This window comes from Microcaecilia unicolor, chromosome 4 (assembly GCF_901765095.1).
Source record: "Microcaecilia unicolor chromosome 4, aMicUni1.1, whole genome shotgun sequence".
Taxonomy (NCBI): domain Eukaryota; kingdom Metazoa; phylum Chordata; class Amphibia; order Gymnophiona; family Siphonopidae; genus Microcaecilia; species Microcaecilia unicolor.
In genome coordinates, this window is record NC_044034.1 from 188,315,963 (window position 1) to 188,337,270 (window position 21,308).

The window sequence follows — 21,308 nt, forward strand, 5'->3', positions numbered from 1 at the left end:
CCCTGAAGTGCTGAACTGCTACAAAAGAAAAAGTAGGTGTTTTTCTGTCACCTCAGATTAGAAACTACTTGAAACAAATGGCTTTGATGATGCTCTCAGAACTTGGCAAGCACTAAAGTGAGGAAGGAGAGATGAAAAGTGATTTCTTGAAATTATCCTAGTAATCTGAAAACTGCCAGGAACCTCACCAAATGTTTTACATTGTACACTTCCCCAAAAACACAGAGTCTCCAGAAGCATATGCAAAGAAGCCACTAAAACTACTTCCACACCCCTAACAGACATATTCCTTCCTTTGAAAGCAATGGATTTCCATGCCAAAAGCCCCTCCTCTCCCAATTTACAACAGTTTGGCAGAGACTAATACAGGTGGCCAGGCAGAGAGAAGGAAAAATAAAATAATTGAACTATTGATGAACCCAAAAAGCGCTTTCAGTTACCTTCTCTGTACTTCCAAAGCCCCATCCCACCCATCTATATAACACCCTCATATAATCTCCTACTTACCTCTCACAAGTATTAAAATTTTAGCAGGAATATGAATCTGTAAATTTGGGATGATACCGTGAAATTAGAAAAGGTTCAAAGATAGAGAGGATAGAACCCCTCCCATTATTAGGAAAGGTTAAAGAGGTTAGGGCTCTTCAGCTTGGAAAAGAGACGGCTGAGGGGGGATATGATTAAGGTCTACAAAATCCTGAGTGGTGTAGAACAGGTAAAAGTGAATCAATTTTTCACCCTTTCAAAAAGTACAAAGACCAGGGGACACTCAATAAAATTACATGGAAATACCTTTTAAAACAAATAGGAGGAAATATTTTTTCAGTCAAAGAATAATTAAGGTCTGGAATTCATTGCCGGAGGATGTGGCAACCGCAGTTAGTGTATCTGGGTTTAAAAAGTCTACAGTCTGCTATTTAGATAGACATGGGGAAGCCACTGCTTGTCCTGGGGATTGGTAGCATGGAATGTTGCTACTATTTGGGTTTCTGAGATACTTGTGACCTGGATTCGCCACTGTTGGAAGCAAGATATTGGGTTAGATGGACCATTGCTCTGATGCTCTGGTTATTCTAATGTTCACCCACTTGTTCTCCTTCTCTGATCCCTTGCATTCCCACATACCCAAAACTCACAAAACCCCATGCCCTCATACTAAGGAGCTGCCAAGTTAACCATCTCTACGAGAAAATTTTTAAACCAGTCCTAACCTTTTCTGATCAGGTCCAGGACCCACTGATCTGAGGTAATCTTGGTCCACTCCTCTAGAAAGAGGAAAAAACGTCCTCCTATTGCAGGCAAGGAGGAGTGGACCGGCGTCCCATCATTGTAGAGGACGTCCCTGAACTCCTGGCCTTGAACCGGCCCCTGCAGAACGTGCCCCTGAACACCAGCCTTGTCAGCCGCCCAATGCCACAGCCAAAGGCGGCGGGCGGACACCACCACAGACATCTGTTTAGCCGAAGCTCTGACCAGATCAGAAAGGGCGTCAGCCAAAACTGACAGGGCTGACTCCATCCGCGGGGCAACCTCAGAAAGGGGGCCTGCACCATCGGCGGCCTGTTCCACCGCCTGCTGTAGCCAGGAAAGACATGCCCGGGCTGCATAGGAACTGCAAATAGACGCCATCAAGGCAAGGCCCGCAATTTCAAAGGACCGCTTCAGCGCGGACTCCAGCCGCCGGTCCTGCATGTTCTTTAAAGCGACCCCTCCCTCTACTGGTAGAGTGGTCTTTTTTGTCACCGCCGTGACCAACGCATCCACTTTAGGCATCCCCAAAGGGGCCAAGTGCTCCTCACGCAGAGGGTAAAGCTCACCATAGCCCTGGCCACTTTCAAAGGCCCATCGGGGTCAGACCATTGAGCAGAAATAAGCTCTTGGATGGAGTCATGCACTGGAAAGGCACGAGTATGCTTCTTAGTACTCGCCATCCTAAGATTAACAGAGGAGGTCTCGCCTTCAGCAGGATCATCGATCGGGAGGGCCTGCAAAGCGTCACTAATGAGAGCTGGCAGCTCGTCGCGGTGGAAAATTCGGACCGCATTGGGATCATCCAAATCCAGTGGCAAACAGGCACCCTCCTCTGGATCATCCATCCCTGAGGGCCTGCCAGATCCCTCAGACTCCCCACAGCCCGACCACGGGGGTGGGGGGGGGGGGGGAAGGATATGCGCCCCTTTCAGACAGGGAATTTACCCATCTATGTTTAGCGTGTTTCCAATGCTCGGGGGAGGAAATAACCTCTGAAGCCATCCCCGGGGCATCAACACCCAGAGGAAAGCCAGGAGGCAATGCAGTGTCAGACACCTGCGACAGAGCTCTTTTCAGCACGAAAGCCTTATGCATTAAAAGCACAAACTCAGGGGAGGAAAAACTCACCCCGACCCTCCGCCTCCAAATTAGGAAAAACAAGATGTAGGAGCTCCTCTGGCAGCCTCTAAATGAGGCGTCCCCCTGCATTCAGATTCCTCCACAACCGCGAGAGTCGAGGCATGCGGTGCTTCCAAAATGGCGTCCGCTGCCAGCTCCATCGAGCGGGAAGAAACATCGCTCACCATGCTCATACTAAGGTGAGCATCTAAGGCGCATGTTTTACACAGCCCCACTGCTGATCTGCGTTTACCACAACGGGAGCAGCGCTTAACTCCTTCAGCAGCCATCGTCCAACAGGACGGGAACATAGCAATAAAATGGCTGCTTCATGCCAAAACTTACCTCAATTGGAACGGCATCCACGGGACCTCCCCGGAAGAGCTGAGCACCACGAGTCAACAAGCTCCAGTCAAGCTGCACAGAACCAGAATCACTGGAAAAAGAACGCTCTTTTTTTTTTTTTACGTTGTGAGGAAAGTTGGAGGCAGGCAGCAAGAGAGGGACTCCGGGAGGCGGGGGGAATGGGTAAGGCAGGGAAAGGGTGAACCTATATGCCTTTAAAGTGGGCACCACCAGCCACAACACCCTTGCTCAACTGGCAAAGGAGTCACCCCAGGCATTCTGAAATCCAGGAGCTGATTAAGCTACGTCCACACCTGCAGGGAGATAGAGAAATACTGAAGGCAGTTGGGGCTAGCCGTCCAAGAGGTACTATGGTTTTTCAGTGTTCTCTATCTCCACCTGCTGGTAGGCGGATACAACCCGTCAGTTAATGGATTCATCTGCTGCTGATGACAAGGAAACTGTATTTAGCTCACAACGGAAAGGTTAGACATAAGAAAATACCTCACCCAATAAAAATATCACCGGATGAATTGTTTTTATAAAGAGTGGTGTGAAGGTGTAAAACTGTGAAGAGAATCAACAGATGTTATATATTCTCAGATAATACAGACAGGTAAAAATGAATGAACTATTCATTAAAGTGCAACTAGTGAATTTATTGCACTGAAAATTTGTTATAACTATTTTAAAATATTAAAACCATCTAAATAATTTTAAAATATACAATAAATAGTTAAAAATTCCCTTCTGGATCCAGATTTACAATACTAATGTTTGTCTCTCTTCCATAGAATTTTGTGTTCTTACAAAGAATCTTTAGGTAAATATTGCACCTAAACTATATCATTGAACCTTTAAGTTAATAAACTTAAAAGAATTTCACTTAACAATTAAATTTTTCTTTCCCTTACAGGGTTTACTTTACAAGTATGATGTGCAAATTTAAGAAATAAATTGTACTTTCATGAGAAATTAAACTAGTTTTAACACTTCTCTCTCTCTTTTCTCATCCTTCTCGATCTATCTGCTGCTTTTGACACTGTTGATCACAGCCTACTCCTTGATACGCTGTCCTCACTTGGATTTCAGGGCTCTGTTCTTTCCTGGTTTTCTTCTTCTCTCCCACCTTTAGTGTATACTCTAGTGGATCCTCTTCTACTTCTATCCTACTGTCAGTTGGTGTACCTCAGGGATTTCCATCTATACTTCTTCCCTTGGTACTCTGATCTCATCCCATGGTTTTCAGTATCATCTTTACGCTGATGACTCTCAGATCTACCTCTCCACAACAGAAATCTCAGCTGAAATCCAGGCCAAAGTATCAGCCTGCCTGTCTGACATTGCTGCCTGGATGTCTCAACACCATCTGAAACTAAACATGACCAAGACTGAGCTTCTTATCTTTCCCCCTAAACCAACCTCTTCTCCTCCCCCATTCTCTATTTCTGTGGATAACACTCTCATCCTTCCTGTCTCATCAGCACGTAACCTTGGAGTCATCTTCGACTCCTCCCTCTCCTTCTCTGCACATATTCAACAGACTGCTAAAACCTGTCGTTTCTTTCTCTATAATATCAGCAAAATTCGCCCTTTCCTTTCTGAGCACACTACCAGAACCCTCATCCACGCTCTTATCACTTCTCGCTTAGACTATTGCGACTTGCTTCTCACAGGTCTCCCACTTAGCCATCTCTCTCCTCTTCAATCTGTTCAAAATTCTGCTGCACAACTAATATTCCGCCAGTGTCGTTATGCTCATATTAGCCCTCTCCTCAAGTCACTTCACTGGCTTCCTATCCGTTTCCGCATACAGTTCAAACTCCTCGTATTGACCTATAAGTGCATTCACTCTGCAGCTCCTCAGTACCTCTCCGCTCTCCCTACATTCCTCCCCGGGAACTCCGGTCACTGGGTAAATCTCTCTTATCTGCACCCTTCTCCTCCACTGCTAACTCCAGACTCCGTTCCTTTTATCTTGCTGCACCTTATGCCTGGAATAGACTTCCTGAGCCGGTACGTCAAGCTCCATCTATGACTGTCTTCAAATCTAAGCTAAAAGCCCACCTTTTTGATGCTGTTTTTAACTCCTAACCCTTGTTCACTTGTTCAGAACCCTTATTTTATCATCCTCACTTTAATATTCCCTTATCTCTTGTGTGTCCTGTTTGTCTGTCCTAATTAGATTGTAAGCTCTGTTGAGCAGGGACTGTCTCTTCATGTTCAAGAGTACAACGCTGCGTACATCTAGTAGCGCTACATAAATTACTAGTAAAAAAGCCCCGTTTCTGATGCAAATGAAACGAGGGCTAGCAATGTTTTCTTCTGTGTGCATGTGGGAGTGTGTGTGTCCCTGCCCTCTGGCCTCTCTCCCCTCCCCCCTCTGAGTCCTTCACTGTTACAGAGCCAGCGATTTGATTTCGTGCTCTGCTGTTTTCCTTCACTGACTGTTACGGAGAGGGCGGGGCAGACACTCATAGGGAAACCGGATATCTCGCTCCCTTCACACTTCCGGCTGGAGGCTTCATAGAATGTTGGTGTTGCCTTTTATATAGAGAGATAAGTAGTAGGTTACAGGTTTTTCAAGCTAAGAATGAGTATTAAGGCAAGTGCATAGTGCTTCTCTCAGTTCTAAAGTCTTTACATTTAGCTTTTCTTCTTCTTTACTTATCTTTATTTTCCAGCTTTCTTGGTTCTTCAATTTTTCATCTGTCTTGAATGTCTTTGTCTTCTCCCTAAACCTTTACTTCAAATAAAAATAACAGGAAAGAAACTACCTCCCTTCAGTGTATGTGTAACTTTGAGTGGGCCTGCCGCAGTGGTGTGCTGGAGCCGGCTCGCACTGGCTCGCAAGAGCCGCTTGTTAACTTTGCTCGGCTCTTGCGAGCCGGTTGTTGAAACCCGTGAGCCGGCTCTCCTCCCTCCCTCTTCCCTCACATCACCGACCTGACGAATTCTTCGGGGCAGGCAGTCTTGCCTGCCCGCTGCAAGTGCTGACTCTCCCCCGCTGGCGCTGCAGGTTCGCGCTTTAAAAACGGCCACCAAGACTTCCAGAGGCGGCCTCGCGAGACTTCGCCCTTGTAAGTCTCGGCAGCCATTTTGAAGCGCGAACCGGCAGCGCCAGCGGGGGACTGAGTCAGTGCTTGCAGCGAGCAGGCAACACTGCCTGCCCCGAAGAATTAAAGGAGTCAGATCAGTGACGGGAGGGAGGGAGGAGAATTCTATTAACAACTCGGGAGGGGGTGGCAGGGGAGAGAAGGGTCGTTGCTGGGCATGGGTGGATCATGGAAGGGAGAGAAGGGTCGTCGCTGGGCATGGGTGGATCATGGAAGGGAGAGAAGGGTCGTCGCTGGGTATGGGTGGATGGAGGGCAGGGGAGAGGAGGGTCACTGCTGGATTAGGTGGATGAAGGGCAGGGGAAAGGAGGGTCACTGGGTATGGGTGCATGCAGGGCAGGGGAGAGAAGTGTCGCTGGGTATATAGGTGCATGCAGGGCAGGGGAGAGGAGGGTCACTGGGTATGGGTGCATGGAGGGCAGGGGAGGGTTGCTGGGTGCATGCAGGGAAGGGGAGAGAAGGGTCACTGGACATGGGTGGATGGAGGGCAGGGGAGAGGAGGGGAGAGAGAAGAAATGCTGGACATGGATAGAAGGGAGGGAAGAGTGAGGAAGGAGATGAGATGAGGGAAAAGGAAGAGAGGAGAAAAACTGCATATGGATGAAGAAAACAGGCAGAAGTTGAGGACCAGAAATGAAGAAGAAAGGAAAGAAATAAATGGAAAGGAAGCCCTGGAAACGGAGTTAAGAGGACAGATAGCAGCAGAATCGGATACTGGGCCAGCATGTTCAGAAAAACAGTCACCAGACAACAAAGGTAGAAAAGAAATAATTTTATTTTCATTATAGTGTTTGGAATATGTTCACTTTGAGAATCGGGTGCTCAACATTAAAAGTTTATATTTATTATTTATGGCATTTTATCCCACATTAAACATGAATTAGATTGGAACCTGGGATCATTTAATTTTTTTTTTCCTGGAGAGAGTAATGCATTGCACCCCCCCCCCCCTCCCGGCTATAGCCAGCTCTGCAATTTTGGGGGGGCGTAGAGGTGGACCGGGGAGAGAGCCTGTTGTTAAAAATTTACCAGCACATCACTGGCCTGCCATCACAGGAACCTTAAACCGAGAACTCTAATTTAAATAAAATAAAATAAACTTATTTTCCCTGTGTCTGATTTCCTGACTGACTCTAATAAACTTTTAATTCCTTAACCTGACTACTGAGAGCAGGTCCTCCTCATAGATGCAGGTGTATCCTTGAAGATCTTCAAGCATTCACACAACACACATACAGCTCTCATTTAATTCACACAGAACTAGGAGGTTTGATTTAAATTAAATCCTTTCTTTTTCTCTGAGTTCATATAAATTTAATGTCTGATAGGTTCTAATCTTTAATAATAACCTGTTTGGCTTCAAGAACTTATAAAAGCTTAATATCTTTTAAACCTCAAAGAATATTTTTTCTTTCAGGAGTAATACCATATCAATTCCTGTAGTAATTTCTTCAACTTACTGAAGCATTTCTAAGTTTCAGTACTTGTACAACACTGTTCTGAGAAAAATATTTTTTTATTTCTCCTGAATTATATTCCAACTATTTCTTAAATTAACTACTATCAATTTTTAAGTATTTAATCTATCAATTACAACTTTTCTCCTTATAGAGAACTAAAACCTCCTTATCATTTTTACATATTCTCACTTTTTGTGTATCCAGGCACTCCTATTATTTCAATCAAAACTTTCTCATTTATTCCTTTCTTTTCATTTTCTCAGACAGGTCAAGATACACCTCCTCTCTCCTTTAAATCTTCAGTTGCTCTCTTACCAACTGTTTTAGCTAGGTTCCTTTCTAGAGTAGTACAGCCAATCAGAAAGCTCTATTCAAAGACACATCTCCATACTAACATTCAATTATGCATTTTTTATTAAAAATACTATCTAAAACCTTCATTTTTGGATTTTAACTATATAACTCAGGTTACAGCAGTGCCCTAAAGTCTATTATGTAAAACATTTCATTTAAATTGACCCCCAAATAACCAAATTAGAATCTGCACACAACTGGAACTAAAATAAACCCATGGCAAACATCTACAGGCTTCCACCACCTAAACTCTATCATTGAAACTTTTGCAAACATTTTTAAAATTTATTTTTAATACCTTTGAGTTTGCAGGTGTCAGTGCAGGTCTCCCTCAACTGTACTGCGTCTGCACCCGAATCTGCGCCATTTACAGGGATACCTTGGCAACCAAGATGCCTCCAATAGCCTCCCTCCATTTCCCAGCACCCACTGGGCTGAAATTTATTTAAAATGCATCACATGTGTGCGCTTCACGCATGCACGATGGTAGCAAAAGCCCAATTTCAGCTGCATATTAATTAAACCCTTCCCGGGGTCAAAATTAGCACCCCCACAACATTTTTAATAAAATCATTGGTGCTTCAGCAGTCTCGAGGCTCCAGTACCCCTCCGGAGTCCCCGAGCACACTCTCACTGCTGTGCATGCGCGCATGACATCACTGATGACATTGGCGCATTCCTCAAACGCTGTGCATGCTAGCACAGCAAGTCCTGGGCCCTGCAAGCCTCAGGACATCTCCTACCTACCATGTCCGGCTCTCCTTCTCCTAGTGTCAGTCCGGACGCCTGCAGTTTGCGCCAAATTCACAATTCCGCATGGGACCCGCCAGCGACATCAGGCAGACCTCCCTAAGCCCCTCCAGTGCTCTCATGGCCGGGTAGGTAAAAAAAAAAATATATATATATATATATATATATATACATATATATATAATTTTTCTATACTGGTTACACTAATCGTTAGTGGGCCTTAGTAAAAGGGCCCTTTAAATTATTAGGGACATACCTAGCAAAAATAATGTTTGCCTGAAAATCAAGAAAACTCTGAAAACAATTTTTTGATTTCAGACACTAATAAAAAAAAAGTTTTAATAGGCATTAGAATTATTTTAACATAAGAAAAATCAATTTTTATTGTGCACTAATTCATTTGGCATGTAGTAAATGTTTTTAGGCATGCTAACAAGCAATGAGGTCCTTTTACTAAGCTGCAGTAAGCACTAATGTGTGCTTATCACAGGTTAAAATCCACTACCACGAGGTGTGCTCAAGCATCCGACGGTAGTTCTGTTCAGCATTAATTAAAAAACAGAAAATATTTTTTTACCACTAGAGGTGTTTGGGGTAGACAGTAGGCATGTCCACTACTAATCAGTTAGCGTAACTGCATAACCACATGCTAACCAATTAGCACACCGTTGGCGTAGGAAGGCTCATGCATTAATTGGGAAATCAGCACTTGGCCCTCAATGGGGGAAATAGAAAATGCAGCCATTTTTACTGCCATGTTAAAAGTAGCCTCAGTGAGCAGGAAACCCCCATGTTACTAAGCTGCACTAAAAGGGCCTCCAATGTATTCTAAACAATACAAATCCCTATCTAATATAATAAAACGCACCGTGAACGTTCTAATGAGGACAACGTTCTGAAGTCACTAAAAAACACTCCCTGAAGGGTTCGTGGGGTTCGTGGCGTTCGTGGTGTGAAGCCACCCAGCCGTCTCTGCCCCGCCCTCGCGTCAAACGTCATGACGTCGAGGGCGGGGAAAACACACGGATCGCGAGGCCAGAAAAAAAAACAAACGGATCGCACCCACGCACGGTGCGTTTACTATATTACATTTACCTCTGTGGTGGCGGTTCCGGCAGCGCAGCGTCAGGGAAGGAGGCGGCGCTCCCGACGTCTAGCCTTCCCTTCGCTGTGTTCCGCCTTCTTCTGACGTCAATGTGACGTCAGAAGAAGGCGGAACACAGCGAAGGGAAGGCTAGACGTCGGGAGCGCCGCCTTCTTCCCTGACGCTGCGCTGCCGGAACCGCCACCACGGAGGTAAATAAAAAAAAAAAGAAAAGGGATGTGGGTGGGCAGCAAAGTTGAACACTGGGAGCAGGAGGGCAGGGGAAAAACGACAGCATGGATGCGAAGAGGGGGGGGGGGGAAGAAGAGGGCGGGCCAGGCTGGGACATGGGACAGAGAGGAGCATGGATGCGAGGAGGGGTCATGGAAGGAAGAGAGGGGAATTACATGAAAAGGAAGAATGGAGGGGGCAGGGGACAGAGGAGCATGGATGGGCATAGATTGGGAGGGCAGAGCTCAGGGAGAGAGGGAAATTGCTGGAAAGGGAAAAATGGAGGGGCCAGGTGACAGAGGAGCATGGATGGACATGGATTGGAAGGGCAGGACTCAGGGAGAGGGGAATTGCTGGATAGGGATGAATGGAGGGGACAGATGGGCATGGATGGATATGGATTGCAGGACAGGCCTCAGGCAGAGAGGGGAAATGCTGGATAGGGAAAAAATGGAGGGGACAGATGGGCATGGATGGCTATGGATTGCAGGACAGGCCTCAGGCAGAGAGGGGAAATGCTGGATAGGGATGAATGGAGGGGACAGATGGGCATGGATGGATATGGATTGGGAGGGCAGGCCTCAGGGAGAGAGGGCAATTGCTGGATAGGGAAAATGGAGGAGCCAGGTGACAGATGAGCATGGATGGGCATGGATTGGAAGGGCAGGACTCAGGGAGAGGGGAATTGCTGGATAGGGATGAATGGAGGGGACAGATGGGCATGGATGGATATGGATTGCAGGACAGGCCTCAGGCAGAGAGGGGAAATGCTGGATAGGGAAAATGGAGGGGCCAGGTGACAGAGGAGCATGGATGGACATGGATTGGAAGGGCAGGACTCAGGGAGAGGGGAATTGCTGGATAGGGATGAATGGAGGGGACAGATGGGCATGGATGGATATGGATTGCAGGACAGGCCTCAGGCAGAGAGGGGAAAATGCTGGATAGGGAAAAATGGAGGGGACAGATGGGCATGGATGGCTATGGATTGCAGGACAGGCCTCAGGCAGAGAGGGGAAATGCTGGATAGGGATGAATGGAGGGGACAGATGGGCATGGATGGATATGGATTGGGAGGGCAGGCCTCAGGGAGAGAGGGCAATTGCTGGATAGGGAAAATGGAGGAGCCAGGTGACAGATGAGCATGGATGGGCATGGATTGGAAGGGCAGGACTCAGGGAGAGGGGAATTGCTGGATAGGGATGAATGGAGGGGACAGATGGGCATGGATGGATATGGATTGCAGGGCAGGCCTCAGGCAGAGAGGGGAATGCTGGATAGGGATGAATGGAGGGGGCAGGTGACAGAGAAACATGGATGGCCATGGATTGGGAGGGCAGGGCTCAGGGAGATAGGGGAATTGCTGGAAAAGGATGAATGGAGGGGGGCAGGGGACAGATGGCCATGGATTGGGAGGGCACGGCTCACACTCTCTCTCTCATATACAATGTCTTTCTGACTCTCCCTCTCACACACTCTGTCTCACACTGTATCACATTCACTCTCTATGTGCCACACAGTCACTCACACACTCGCTTGGTCTCATACACTCACTCTCACAGAGAATCTGTGTCTCACACACACTCTCTCTCTCGCCCACACACACACACTCTCTCTCACACTGTGTCTCACATACACACTTGCACACACTCTCATTCTCACACACACACTCTCTCACAAACACACTCACACCCAGACTCACTCTCTCTCTCACACACTCACACTTTCACTCTAACTCTCAAACAGTCACTCTCACATACACTCTCCCAAACATACACACTCCAAGGAAAACCTTGCTAGCGCCCGTTTCATTTGTGTCAGAAACGGGCCTTTTTTACTAGTAAATTATATTTCCAGCTTTAGCAATCATGTCCTTCATGAAGAGATATCCTAAACATTTATGATCTTTATTAGACAGGTTTTACTGTAGAAGGCTGGTTGCAATTGTTCAATGACTCAGGACTACTGAAGACAGTGACAGGGAGGCTCTTCGGCTGTGACTTAACCTCTCTTCTACCTTCAACTCAAGGACAGATCAGAGAGGCTTGGAGAGTAAAGAGGGCTGATGGTCTTTCAAACCCTAAGAGACAAAAATTAGGTGTACCACAAGGATCTCCTCCATCACCCATTCTATTCAATATATTTCTTTGCCCATTTGGTTCACTGTTATGTAACTTGGGGATGGTTTACTTTCTTTTTGTGAGCAATATTCAAATTGATATTCCATTTAAAGAATCTAGAAATACAGCTTACCTTTTAATGGAGGAATGTGACCTGCAGGTTGAAGAATGGATAAAGGATAACTTACTAAAATTAATCTGGATAAAACACTGCTGTTATGGATGGAAGGAATGTGCAAGGTAACAGCAGATGAGAGCCCCGTGTGGGGAGAAGATAGGATTCAACTGAGCTTCACTATCCAAAGTTTGAGGGTAATAATACATTTGACTAACAATGGAGAATCATGTTGCTTCTATGATAAGAGTTTAGTCAACCTACATGTCATGCACCAAATTTGTCCTTTCCCATTGGATGCTAACTTTGATCAGATAATTTAGGCAATAGTGCTCGTCCATCTTGTCTACTGTATCATCACATACTTGGGACTTCTGAAAAGAACAGTGGACTTGTTACAACAGCTACTAACAATTTTTGTGGAGCTAGGTGGGAGAAGGCTGTGCCATATCTGGAACATCTGCACTTGTTCCCAGTTTAAGCATGAGTAATGCAGAAATTATTAACACTGGGTTTCATGATTTATATAAGAAGATATGACATCAAACTAATGGTCCTGTTTACTAAGCAGCACTAATGGCACACTAGCATTTTTAGCGTGCGCTGATTAGCACGCGCTAAATGCTAAAGTCACCCATAGAAACATAGGAGCAAACTCTAGCATGTGCTAAAAACGCTAGTGCACCTTAGTAAACAGGACCCCAAGTGTTTTCCACTTTCAGTTGGGGATTATAGACAAACCCCCAACCTCTGGGCAAGTATTTGGTAATTACAAGAGAGAAAGGGGACTAGGCCTGCAATGATGAAATAGATTATCTAGCAACTAAAGATAGAGGTGAAGTGGAAGAGTAGCCTAGTGGTTAGAGCAATGGACTAAAAACCAGAGAAGCCAGAATTCAAAAACCTGGACAAGTGACTTCACCCTCCAATAGATTACAAGCCCTCTGGGGACTGGAAATAACTACTGTACCTGAGTGTAACTTGTCTTGAGCTGCCACTGAAAAAGGTATGAGCTAAACTAAAATGCACCACACAAATTTCCCGAAAATGGTTGAACTGAGTGGTTTAGAATTATTTAAGAAATATCTTACTGAGGTTCTTAATTGTTCCCCCGAGATGATTCCTCCTCTAAATAAACTATATTATCTACCAATTCCACAGAAGGAAATGGAGGAACAAAGGAGAAAATCAGCAGAGCAGGGAATGCAAGAGGATGGATTACAAAACTTAACAGCTTCTCTTGAAAACTCACTGCCTGAAATTTATACTCGTTCAACTTTGTTAGTTTCTTTGGTTTTTGAGCAAGACCTCAATTTAATTATGAAACTATATTTCAAAAATGCTCAAAAAACTTTCTTGGGATCTCGTTTGTGGATCTATCTGGATGTAGCTAGATTCACTCAGCAAAAAAGAAGAGAGTTCTTATTATTGAGAGATGAAGTTAAAGCTTTGGGTGCTAGCTTTTTGCTAGCCTATCCATGTAAATGTCTAATCAAATACTTGGATAATAAGTACATTTTTTATGAACCTGAACAATTGAAAAGCTTTGTTGGATCAAAGAAGATTGTCAAATGACCTCTTGGATTAAGGGAAATAATGAAGTATTGACTACCTGTGGGGCGGTCTAGGTCATATTGCCACAAAAAAAATGATAAATAATTTGATGCTGTTCTCCTTCAACTTTTTTGACTCCCTCTTAAAGTGTTGGTGGTCTAAGATAGGAAAATATTGTTTCTTTTTGATATGGAAATATTATTGTAATTTCTTTTGTCAGATGTTTTATTTCCGAGTTTTCCTTAACAAGTGTATCTTGTAATTATTTGTGAAATTATAAATAAATAAATAAATAAATAAAATGCACCACACAACACCCTTATGGTTTTGTGCAAAATTACAAACTTGGGGGCCTCTTTTACAAAGCCACTATAATGATTCCTGCACAGCAAATGAGAGGAAGCCCATTCAGTTCCTACGGGCTTCCTCTCATTTACAGTGTGGCTTTGAAAAAGAGGCCCTTGGTTATTTGAAAAACTGTGAGGAATTCTAGGTTGGGATGGGAATACATACTTCTTTTGCTTTTCTTTGACCTGATTAATAAAAAACTTTAAAGATCCTCACTTTAATATTATGTTCAAGATGATGTACAAACAAAGACAATGTAGAACAAGAAACAAAACAAATACGTTCCCTCTTCCCATACCAATATAATTTTAAGTTCTTCCTAAATATTAACAATATAACATTGTTTCCAAGTCCAGCTGCAACCCTAAAGGCCTTTCTTCACCACATATTTCTGAGCTGGCATTACTAGTGATTTATGTGAAAGGCGATTCTATAACTGGGTGCCTAAATTTATGCATCCCCTTGCACATATAAATTCACAGAATACTGGCATTTTTGCAGGCGGGTGTTACAGAATAGTGCTTAATAGCATTCTGTGTAAATGCGGGGGGGGGGATACACATGGGCATGGCTTCCACTTACATGCATAAACCTACTGTCAGTTAAACACATCCCTACTGCGCTTACAGCAGCTCTACAGCTGGCATAATTGCAGGCATGTAAACATAAGTTTATTCTTATAGTCCTCAATAACCACCAAGTTCTATGCAGATTACAGAATCAAGAAATCCAACAATTTCCTGAGAACTATAGCTCCATACAACAGTTAAAAAAAAAATAATCTCTTATGTTATTTCCTAAATTGACCATAGCAAGTTAAAATTCTTAGCTGGACTGGCAAAGTATTCCATACTGTAGCTGCTAAAAATTAAAAAGGCATGCTAATACTGGGTTACACTGATATTCTCTAATGGAACCTGAGTGCCCAGATGCCTTTATATAACAGGCTCTCACCTAGAGGCCGACCAAATTACAGTTTCAGTTACGATGCCAAGACCCGACCCCAAACCCTTTTTCTGCCTGATTTCGGTTTTGGCTGAAAACAATCATGTGTTTTTGGTGAAAGCGAACAATTTGTGCTTTATCCCTCCATCTCCCTTCCCCCCTCCCCATCCATACGCTCCCTGAGTCTATCTTACAATTCCTGGTGGTCTAGGGGTGTAGCTGGAGCACAAGTTACCCCCAGTTATTCCTGCCCATTCCAGGTTGGCTCTCAAACTAGCTGCCATGACTAGGGCATCGCTCCTGCCCTAGACCACCAGGGATGTAAGGTAGTCCTGGGAGGAGGGGGGCTACTCTTTGTATTTTTTTTTCTATACTGAGATTGAAATTAATGTAGTTATGATCTTGCACAATACTTTATATGGTAATAGAGTGCACCCATAAACACTTTTGATACAAAATTTTAGCAGGAATTTAAATCTGTAAATTTGGGATGATAAACTCCTTAGGAATTAGACTCTGTGGAGATATGACATCAGCTGCTTCTCTACATGTGACGGGAAGTCAGCCATTGTAAAACCACTGTGGCTTTTAGTTTCAGTTTTAATTAGCAGAGGTCCATGTGTGATAAGGCTATTTTACTTGGAGGTAAAATATGGTCTTTCATTATTTAAATTGAATTCTGTCTTGGATACCTTGAGTTTAGCAGAGGGATGCAGACTGCAAGCTCAGACAATCTCTAGCGGCCCTCACTGATTCACATTCACACAACCAAACTTAACTTTTCAGTTTCAGCTGCAGTTTCAGTTTAAGGCCAAAAGCTTTCTAGCCAATTTCAGTTTCGCTCGGCCTCTAACTCTCACCACACATCCTCAAGAGGCCTAAATGGAAATGCCCGCTTAGAGAACTGCCCCTTGTTTAATTTCAATTGCTACTAGACAGAAGGCAAGTGGCTTGAGTATATGTTGATGTTTTGTTTGTTTAAATTCTTTTTAGACTGCCTTTCTGTGGTAACAAACCAGTTTACATATTAGATTTGATACACTGTAAACTTGTAGCACAGATTCTTCTCTTTTTTGTGTTAAATGTATTTTAATGATATGATGATACTGTTCTCAGCTTTCAACCTATATTAGTTACTAAAACACAGGAAAAAAATCAAAATAGACAATTACTAAAGAATAACAAAATACAAAGTTTGGTACAAGGAAGAAAGATAGATTAGCGACTGTTTCTAGCACCAACTGTAACCTGTAAAAGCTCAATATAATAATGTGCAGTGCATGCTAATACATGGTATATATCTCATGCCCCACTGCATAAAGAGAGACCTGCAATATATTGCAATAAACATTGATACTGGAGATAAGGTGTGTCAATACACCATGGCTTTCTCTTATACCATCATGCATTTACATTCCTAAAACCCACGAAAGAATAAACATGGAAAAATGGAAACTGCATGTAAAAAATTATTACTGAAATCTATAATCTCCACTTAGCTTGAGGGTTATAAGTAAAGACAATCTCCACTGACCAGGAAAGTACAGCACTTGCCTACGCACTAAATCGCACTCTACAAACTGCGGAATGTGCACAACCGTGTGTCTGCAAACCAGCGCCTACTAATCTGCATAAACTCCAGGGTGATCGACAAGTTGATTCCGTTCAGTGCGGCTCGGGTAAACAATGTCAAGCACCGGGTTTCAAAGGGCACTGAGCAGCAATTCTGAAACCACAACCTTCAAAAGTTTCACCACCTGCAATCCCGATAGTAACCAAAAGAACCAACAGCCTTCCATGCCACTGGGGCAACAAATGGAAGCAGAAAACCCAAGAATCAAAAAAAGGCCAGAAAGAAGCGGCCCACTTCCCATACCACTAAACACCCCAAACGTGTGTTTCTCATCTACCCCCTTCCCTTGTCATGATTGCAAAGGTATAAAACCTAGAGTACGGTAAAGGAAGCAAAACAACAGGTGCCACGTCCGTCCCAGATCCCTGCAAGAGGTTTCCCGTAACAGATGAGCTCACAAAGTACCAGCGGAGGTCCATACTCACTCGATGAAGTAACTGGCTCCCTCTTCGGTGAAGCCCTCTTCCCATCCTCGGGGCAAATCTAGAAAGCAGGACGAAGGAAGAGAGAGAGTGAAAAACTTTGCGAAAACTCACCTCCCCTTCTAGAACGTCCCCACTGAAAGAGCGCTGCTCGCATTTTTCGGAGCAGAACAAACGAAAAGTAAAGAAAAGGTCCTGAAACCAGTAAAAGAAAGCAATATGTGTGGTTTTTCTCTTCCTTCCCTTCACCCACCTGACCGTATCATATGGCCAGAGTTGACAGGTTCACCGGTGCGAGGATGCAACCATGTAGTTGAGCGAGTTTGGTCACTAGCAAACGAAAGCAAATAATAAAAAAAAATCATGCACCTGTTAGTAGCAAGAAAGCAACAAAAAAACATGAAGGGAGGGTGGAACAGCGCAACATATAATTGCAAGCTGCATTAAAAACCCTTGGTGACCCCGCAAAATAAACCCTTACTTGACGAAAAAAACCCTGCCGTCTTGGCAAACACCATAAGACCAAGGCGCAGGTAACGTATCCCGCTCGCCCGCGCCCGCCGCCATGTTCGCAGCCAGGAGGACGCTTCTCCCAGGGCCAGGACTCAGCGGCCCGCTCGCTTTCATCCCTGCCCGCCAGGGGCGCTCACAGACCACCACCTCCTCCTCCTCCTTAAAGGTCCGCAGGGTCTAGCGAGCATCCTAGAGCTGGTGAGACCTGAGATGAAGAAGAAGGGAAATGGGGCTTTAGCCGACTGAAAACACGGGACGAAAGCGCACTTTTAGTCGGAAATACTCACCGATTGGGAGCTTTCGGGTGTCTGGAAGTTAGTTGAGATGGATTTCCCCCCCATGTTTCTGTTATAGACTTACTTATTTATGTTTCCCCTCCCGCGATGTATAAGTCTTTTGACCACTTTTCTATATTATGTCTTGTAGCCTCTGGCAGTTCTGTGGCCCAGCGACTCAATCATACTATCTGTACTGTACAGCATTGCTTAAGCTCCTTAGGACACAACTTTTCAGGATTATTGAGGGTGCTAAATCCAATGCAAATTATTTGTCCTTGAACACAGTCAAGGAGTTTGTTCAATACTGGGAATGCTCAAGTACCCACAGAGCTGGCCAGTGCCTCCTATGGCTTAGCTCTAACAGTGTGGAGAGCAGTAATAGTAATTCTACAAGTTCATTGAATATAGCAGAGAATGGGGGTCTGGTTCATAACTGGATTTCAAAAGATTTCAGCATTGGATCCGTGAGATCCGTCCTTTACCTTCTTCCTAGCGTACAGGACCCCACAGTCATTCACAAAGGAAAAACATTCAACATAAAGGAATCCTGCACGTGCTCATCTTCCAATGTGGTATACATCATCCAGTGTAAAAAATGTGACCAAGGATGCTATATTGGAGAAACAAGCCAGATGCTAAAAACAAGATTTAACTTACATAGACATCACATGAAAAACGCCATTACCAGCCAGGATGCCACGCCTGTGGGGCAACACTTTACAAAAACAGAACACTGTACTAGTGATTTCATAGTAAGAATCCTGAAAGGTAACTTTAAAACAATACAGGAACATAAGACTTTGAAGTCAGAATGATTAAATATTTTGACACCCACCAGACAGGACTTAACAGAGATCTGGGCTTTCTAGCCCATTATAAGCCATAAAATTGTAAATTGTACTGCTTTGTTTGTCACTCTCCTGTCTCCATGCATATCCCCCTGTCTCACCCATCCACCTCCATCCCCACCGTTAGATTGTCACTGAAATGCTTTGATGTCTCACTTATATATACTGTCATCTACCAAGATTTGCTTATTTCCAATCTGACGAAGAAGGGCAACCTTCGAAAGCTAATCAAGAAATGTACTAAATTATGTCCAATAAAAAAGGTATCATCTTATTTTCTTTTTCATGTTTATTTCAAATAAATTTTTATTGATGATGGTATCAAACAATAGGCAAATAGTGTTATACAGTATCCATTGCAGCTAAGTCTTAAATCAAACATTCAAACAGCATACTGTCACATCATCATTTTGTACATTCTCTAATTCTACTAATTCCCCCCCCCCCCCCCCCCAACAGGGAACCATTCTTCTTCTCATTACCTATGATGCCTAAACATCTATGTTACACTCCTTACCCACGCAGGCAATTATTTTGTAATTAAGTACATCACAGATTTAATATAGGACCTTTCGCTGCTGGTGGCAATGTCAACCAAAATGGAGTCCATATCTTGCAAAAAACTGTTTCTTTAAAAGCTTCTTTCTGATCTACCAGCCTTCTCTCAAACCTCATGAGACAACCATCTGTCTTCTCCATTGATTGACTGTAGGGATTTTATTTGTAATCCACTCACTCAATATTACTTTCTTCGCTACAACTGTTGCTCTAATTGCAAAACCTCTGGAACCAGCTGGAGCCGGAGACTCCCATCTCGGGTTGTCAAACAGTAAGTGTGGTTCATAACACCAAGTTGTCCTCCATATTAGAGATACATGCTTTAGGAGACTCTTCCAGAACTTTGCTATTTTTTCACAATGCCAAAACATATGGCCTAGCCGTACTCCCATCTCGCCACACTTCAAACAGGCCCCATCCGACGAGGCCCCCATATGGAAGGCCCTTCTTGGTGGAATATGTGCACGCATAGCAAACTTATATTGTAATTCCCAAGACGACATCATCTTGCAGGATCTCCGCAGAGACAAAATATATGTTTTGAGAACTTGGTAGGAAAATTCAGTTCCTAAGTCTTCAGTCCATGCCTGTGCTAGACCTCTGAAATCAGGTTCTGGAATTGTGGTCCTTGATGTGTCTGTGGTGCATCCGAAGCGGAACTTTATTTTGTGCTTGTAATGAGAATGCATCAGACAGTTCCTCCTGTACGTCCTCCGCCAGGTCTTGCCACTTCAAAGTGGCTATGTAATGTTTCAATTGTACATAGTGAAAGTACTCTGATGGACGACAGGAGTATTTCGTCTTCAATGCTTCAAAAGATTGAATTTGGCCCTCCTCAGTCACCACTTGTGTTATGTAGCTTAGTCCTTGCTTTTCCAATGGCGGAAACACTCCGTATATCTGTCCCGGTGGGAAGCCAGGATTGTCACAAATGCTCAGGTATGGTGTGGTCCGTGATGAAATTGATGAAGTCGACAAATCCATCTCCAAACTGCCTTCGCTGTTGGCATTATATGAGAGTCCTGCAATATTGGCGGGATCCGTCCTCCACCTGTATGTAGCAGGCTGCTGAAGTGGATCCCAGCAGTGAGCTGGGTCTCCAAGTCTGTGGCAGAAAACTCCGCTGTGTTACGGAACCAATCCGAAATGTGTCTCATTCCGCATGCTATAGTAAGATGTCTCACACTCAAAGTCCCAAGCCTCCATGTTCCACCAACATCTGGAGTGTTGCAAGTGGTATCCGAGCCTTCCGCCCTTTCCATAAAAATTTGTTCAATTGTTTATTCAATCTCTGTTCGTCTTCCACACGTAAGAACAATGGCAGTGTTTGGAAGACATATAACCACTTAGGCACAAGGACCATATTATATAATGCAATCCTCCCTGATAATGATAATGGATAATCATGCCATAGTCTCAGCTGTGTACAAGTCTGAGTTAATAGTGGTTGCACATTTTTGGAATACAGAGTAGTCAAATCCTGTGGTATGTAGGTGCCTAGGTATTTAATTTTTTCTTTTTTCCCATATCAAATTTCTCTCACCCACATTCATGTTTCCCACCTGGGGGTACACCATCAATCCCTTGGACTTCTGCAGATTTAGTGTGAAGCCGGACAAAATCCCATATTCCTTAATTATAGCTAACATGGCCTCCAGCGCCTCCCGTGGTCCGGTCGTGATCACAGCCAGATCATCAGCAAACGCTAGCACTTTAACTTGACCCTCTCCCACCATAACTCCCGGGATGTCCTGCTCAGATTTCAAAGCCCTCAACAGTGGTTCCAAGGCTATCACAAAAAGTAAGGGGTGAGAGGGGCAAACCTTGTCTAGTACCCCTCTCTATTCCAAAGGGTGAAGCCTTGACTCCATTAACCAGAATCTCCGCTTTTGGGTCTTTATATAAGGCTATTATGCTTGATAGAACCACCCTTGAATTCCCATATATTTAAGAGTTGTGAACAAGTATTCCCAACCTACTAGGTCAAAGGCCTTCTCAGCGTCTAAACTAAACAGGCACGTCGGTATACCCCGCTGCTGACTGGATGCCATTGCCAACAGCAGTCGGCGCACATTTCCAACCACCTGCCTAGCTCTGACAAAGCCCACCTGCTCCTGTCCTATTACCCTAGGCAATATTGTGGCCAACCTATTGGCAAGAATTTTTGGACAAGATTTTAATGTCCACATTATAAGTGAAATTGGTCTGTAAGAGGCGGCCTGATCTTCTGGCCGTCCTGGCTTGGGTAATAGTGAGATCACGCC

At 44.2% G+C, this 21,308-nt stretch overlaps 1 protein-coding gene across 1 annotated transcript in view; it reads right to left on the reverse strand.

Annotated features, from left to right (window-relative positions):
* The window catches only part of PLEKHA7 (pleckstrin homology domain containing A7), a 927,681-nt gene extending 910,267 nt beyond the window's left edge, over positions 1-17,414 (reverse strand). Inside the window, 3 exon segments of the mRNA XM_030201054.1 lie at positions 16,851-16,908; positions 17,101-17,177; positions 17,329-17,414. Of these exon segments, the coding sequence (XP_030056914.1) occupies positions 16,851-16,908; positions 17,101-17,177; positions 17,329-17,414 (221 nt within the window).
* Between the last annotated feature and the right edge of the window lie 3,894 nt (positions 17,415-21,308).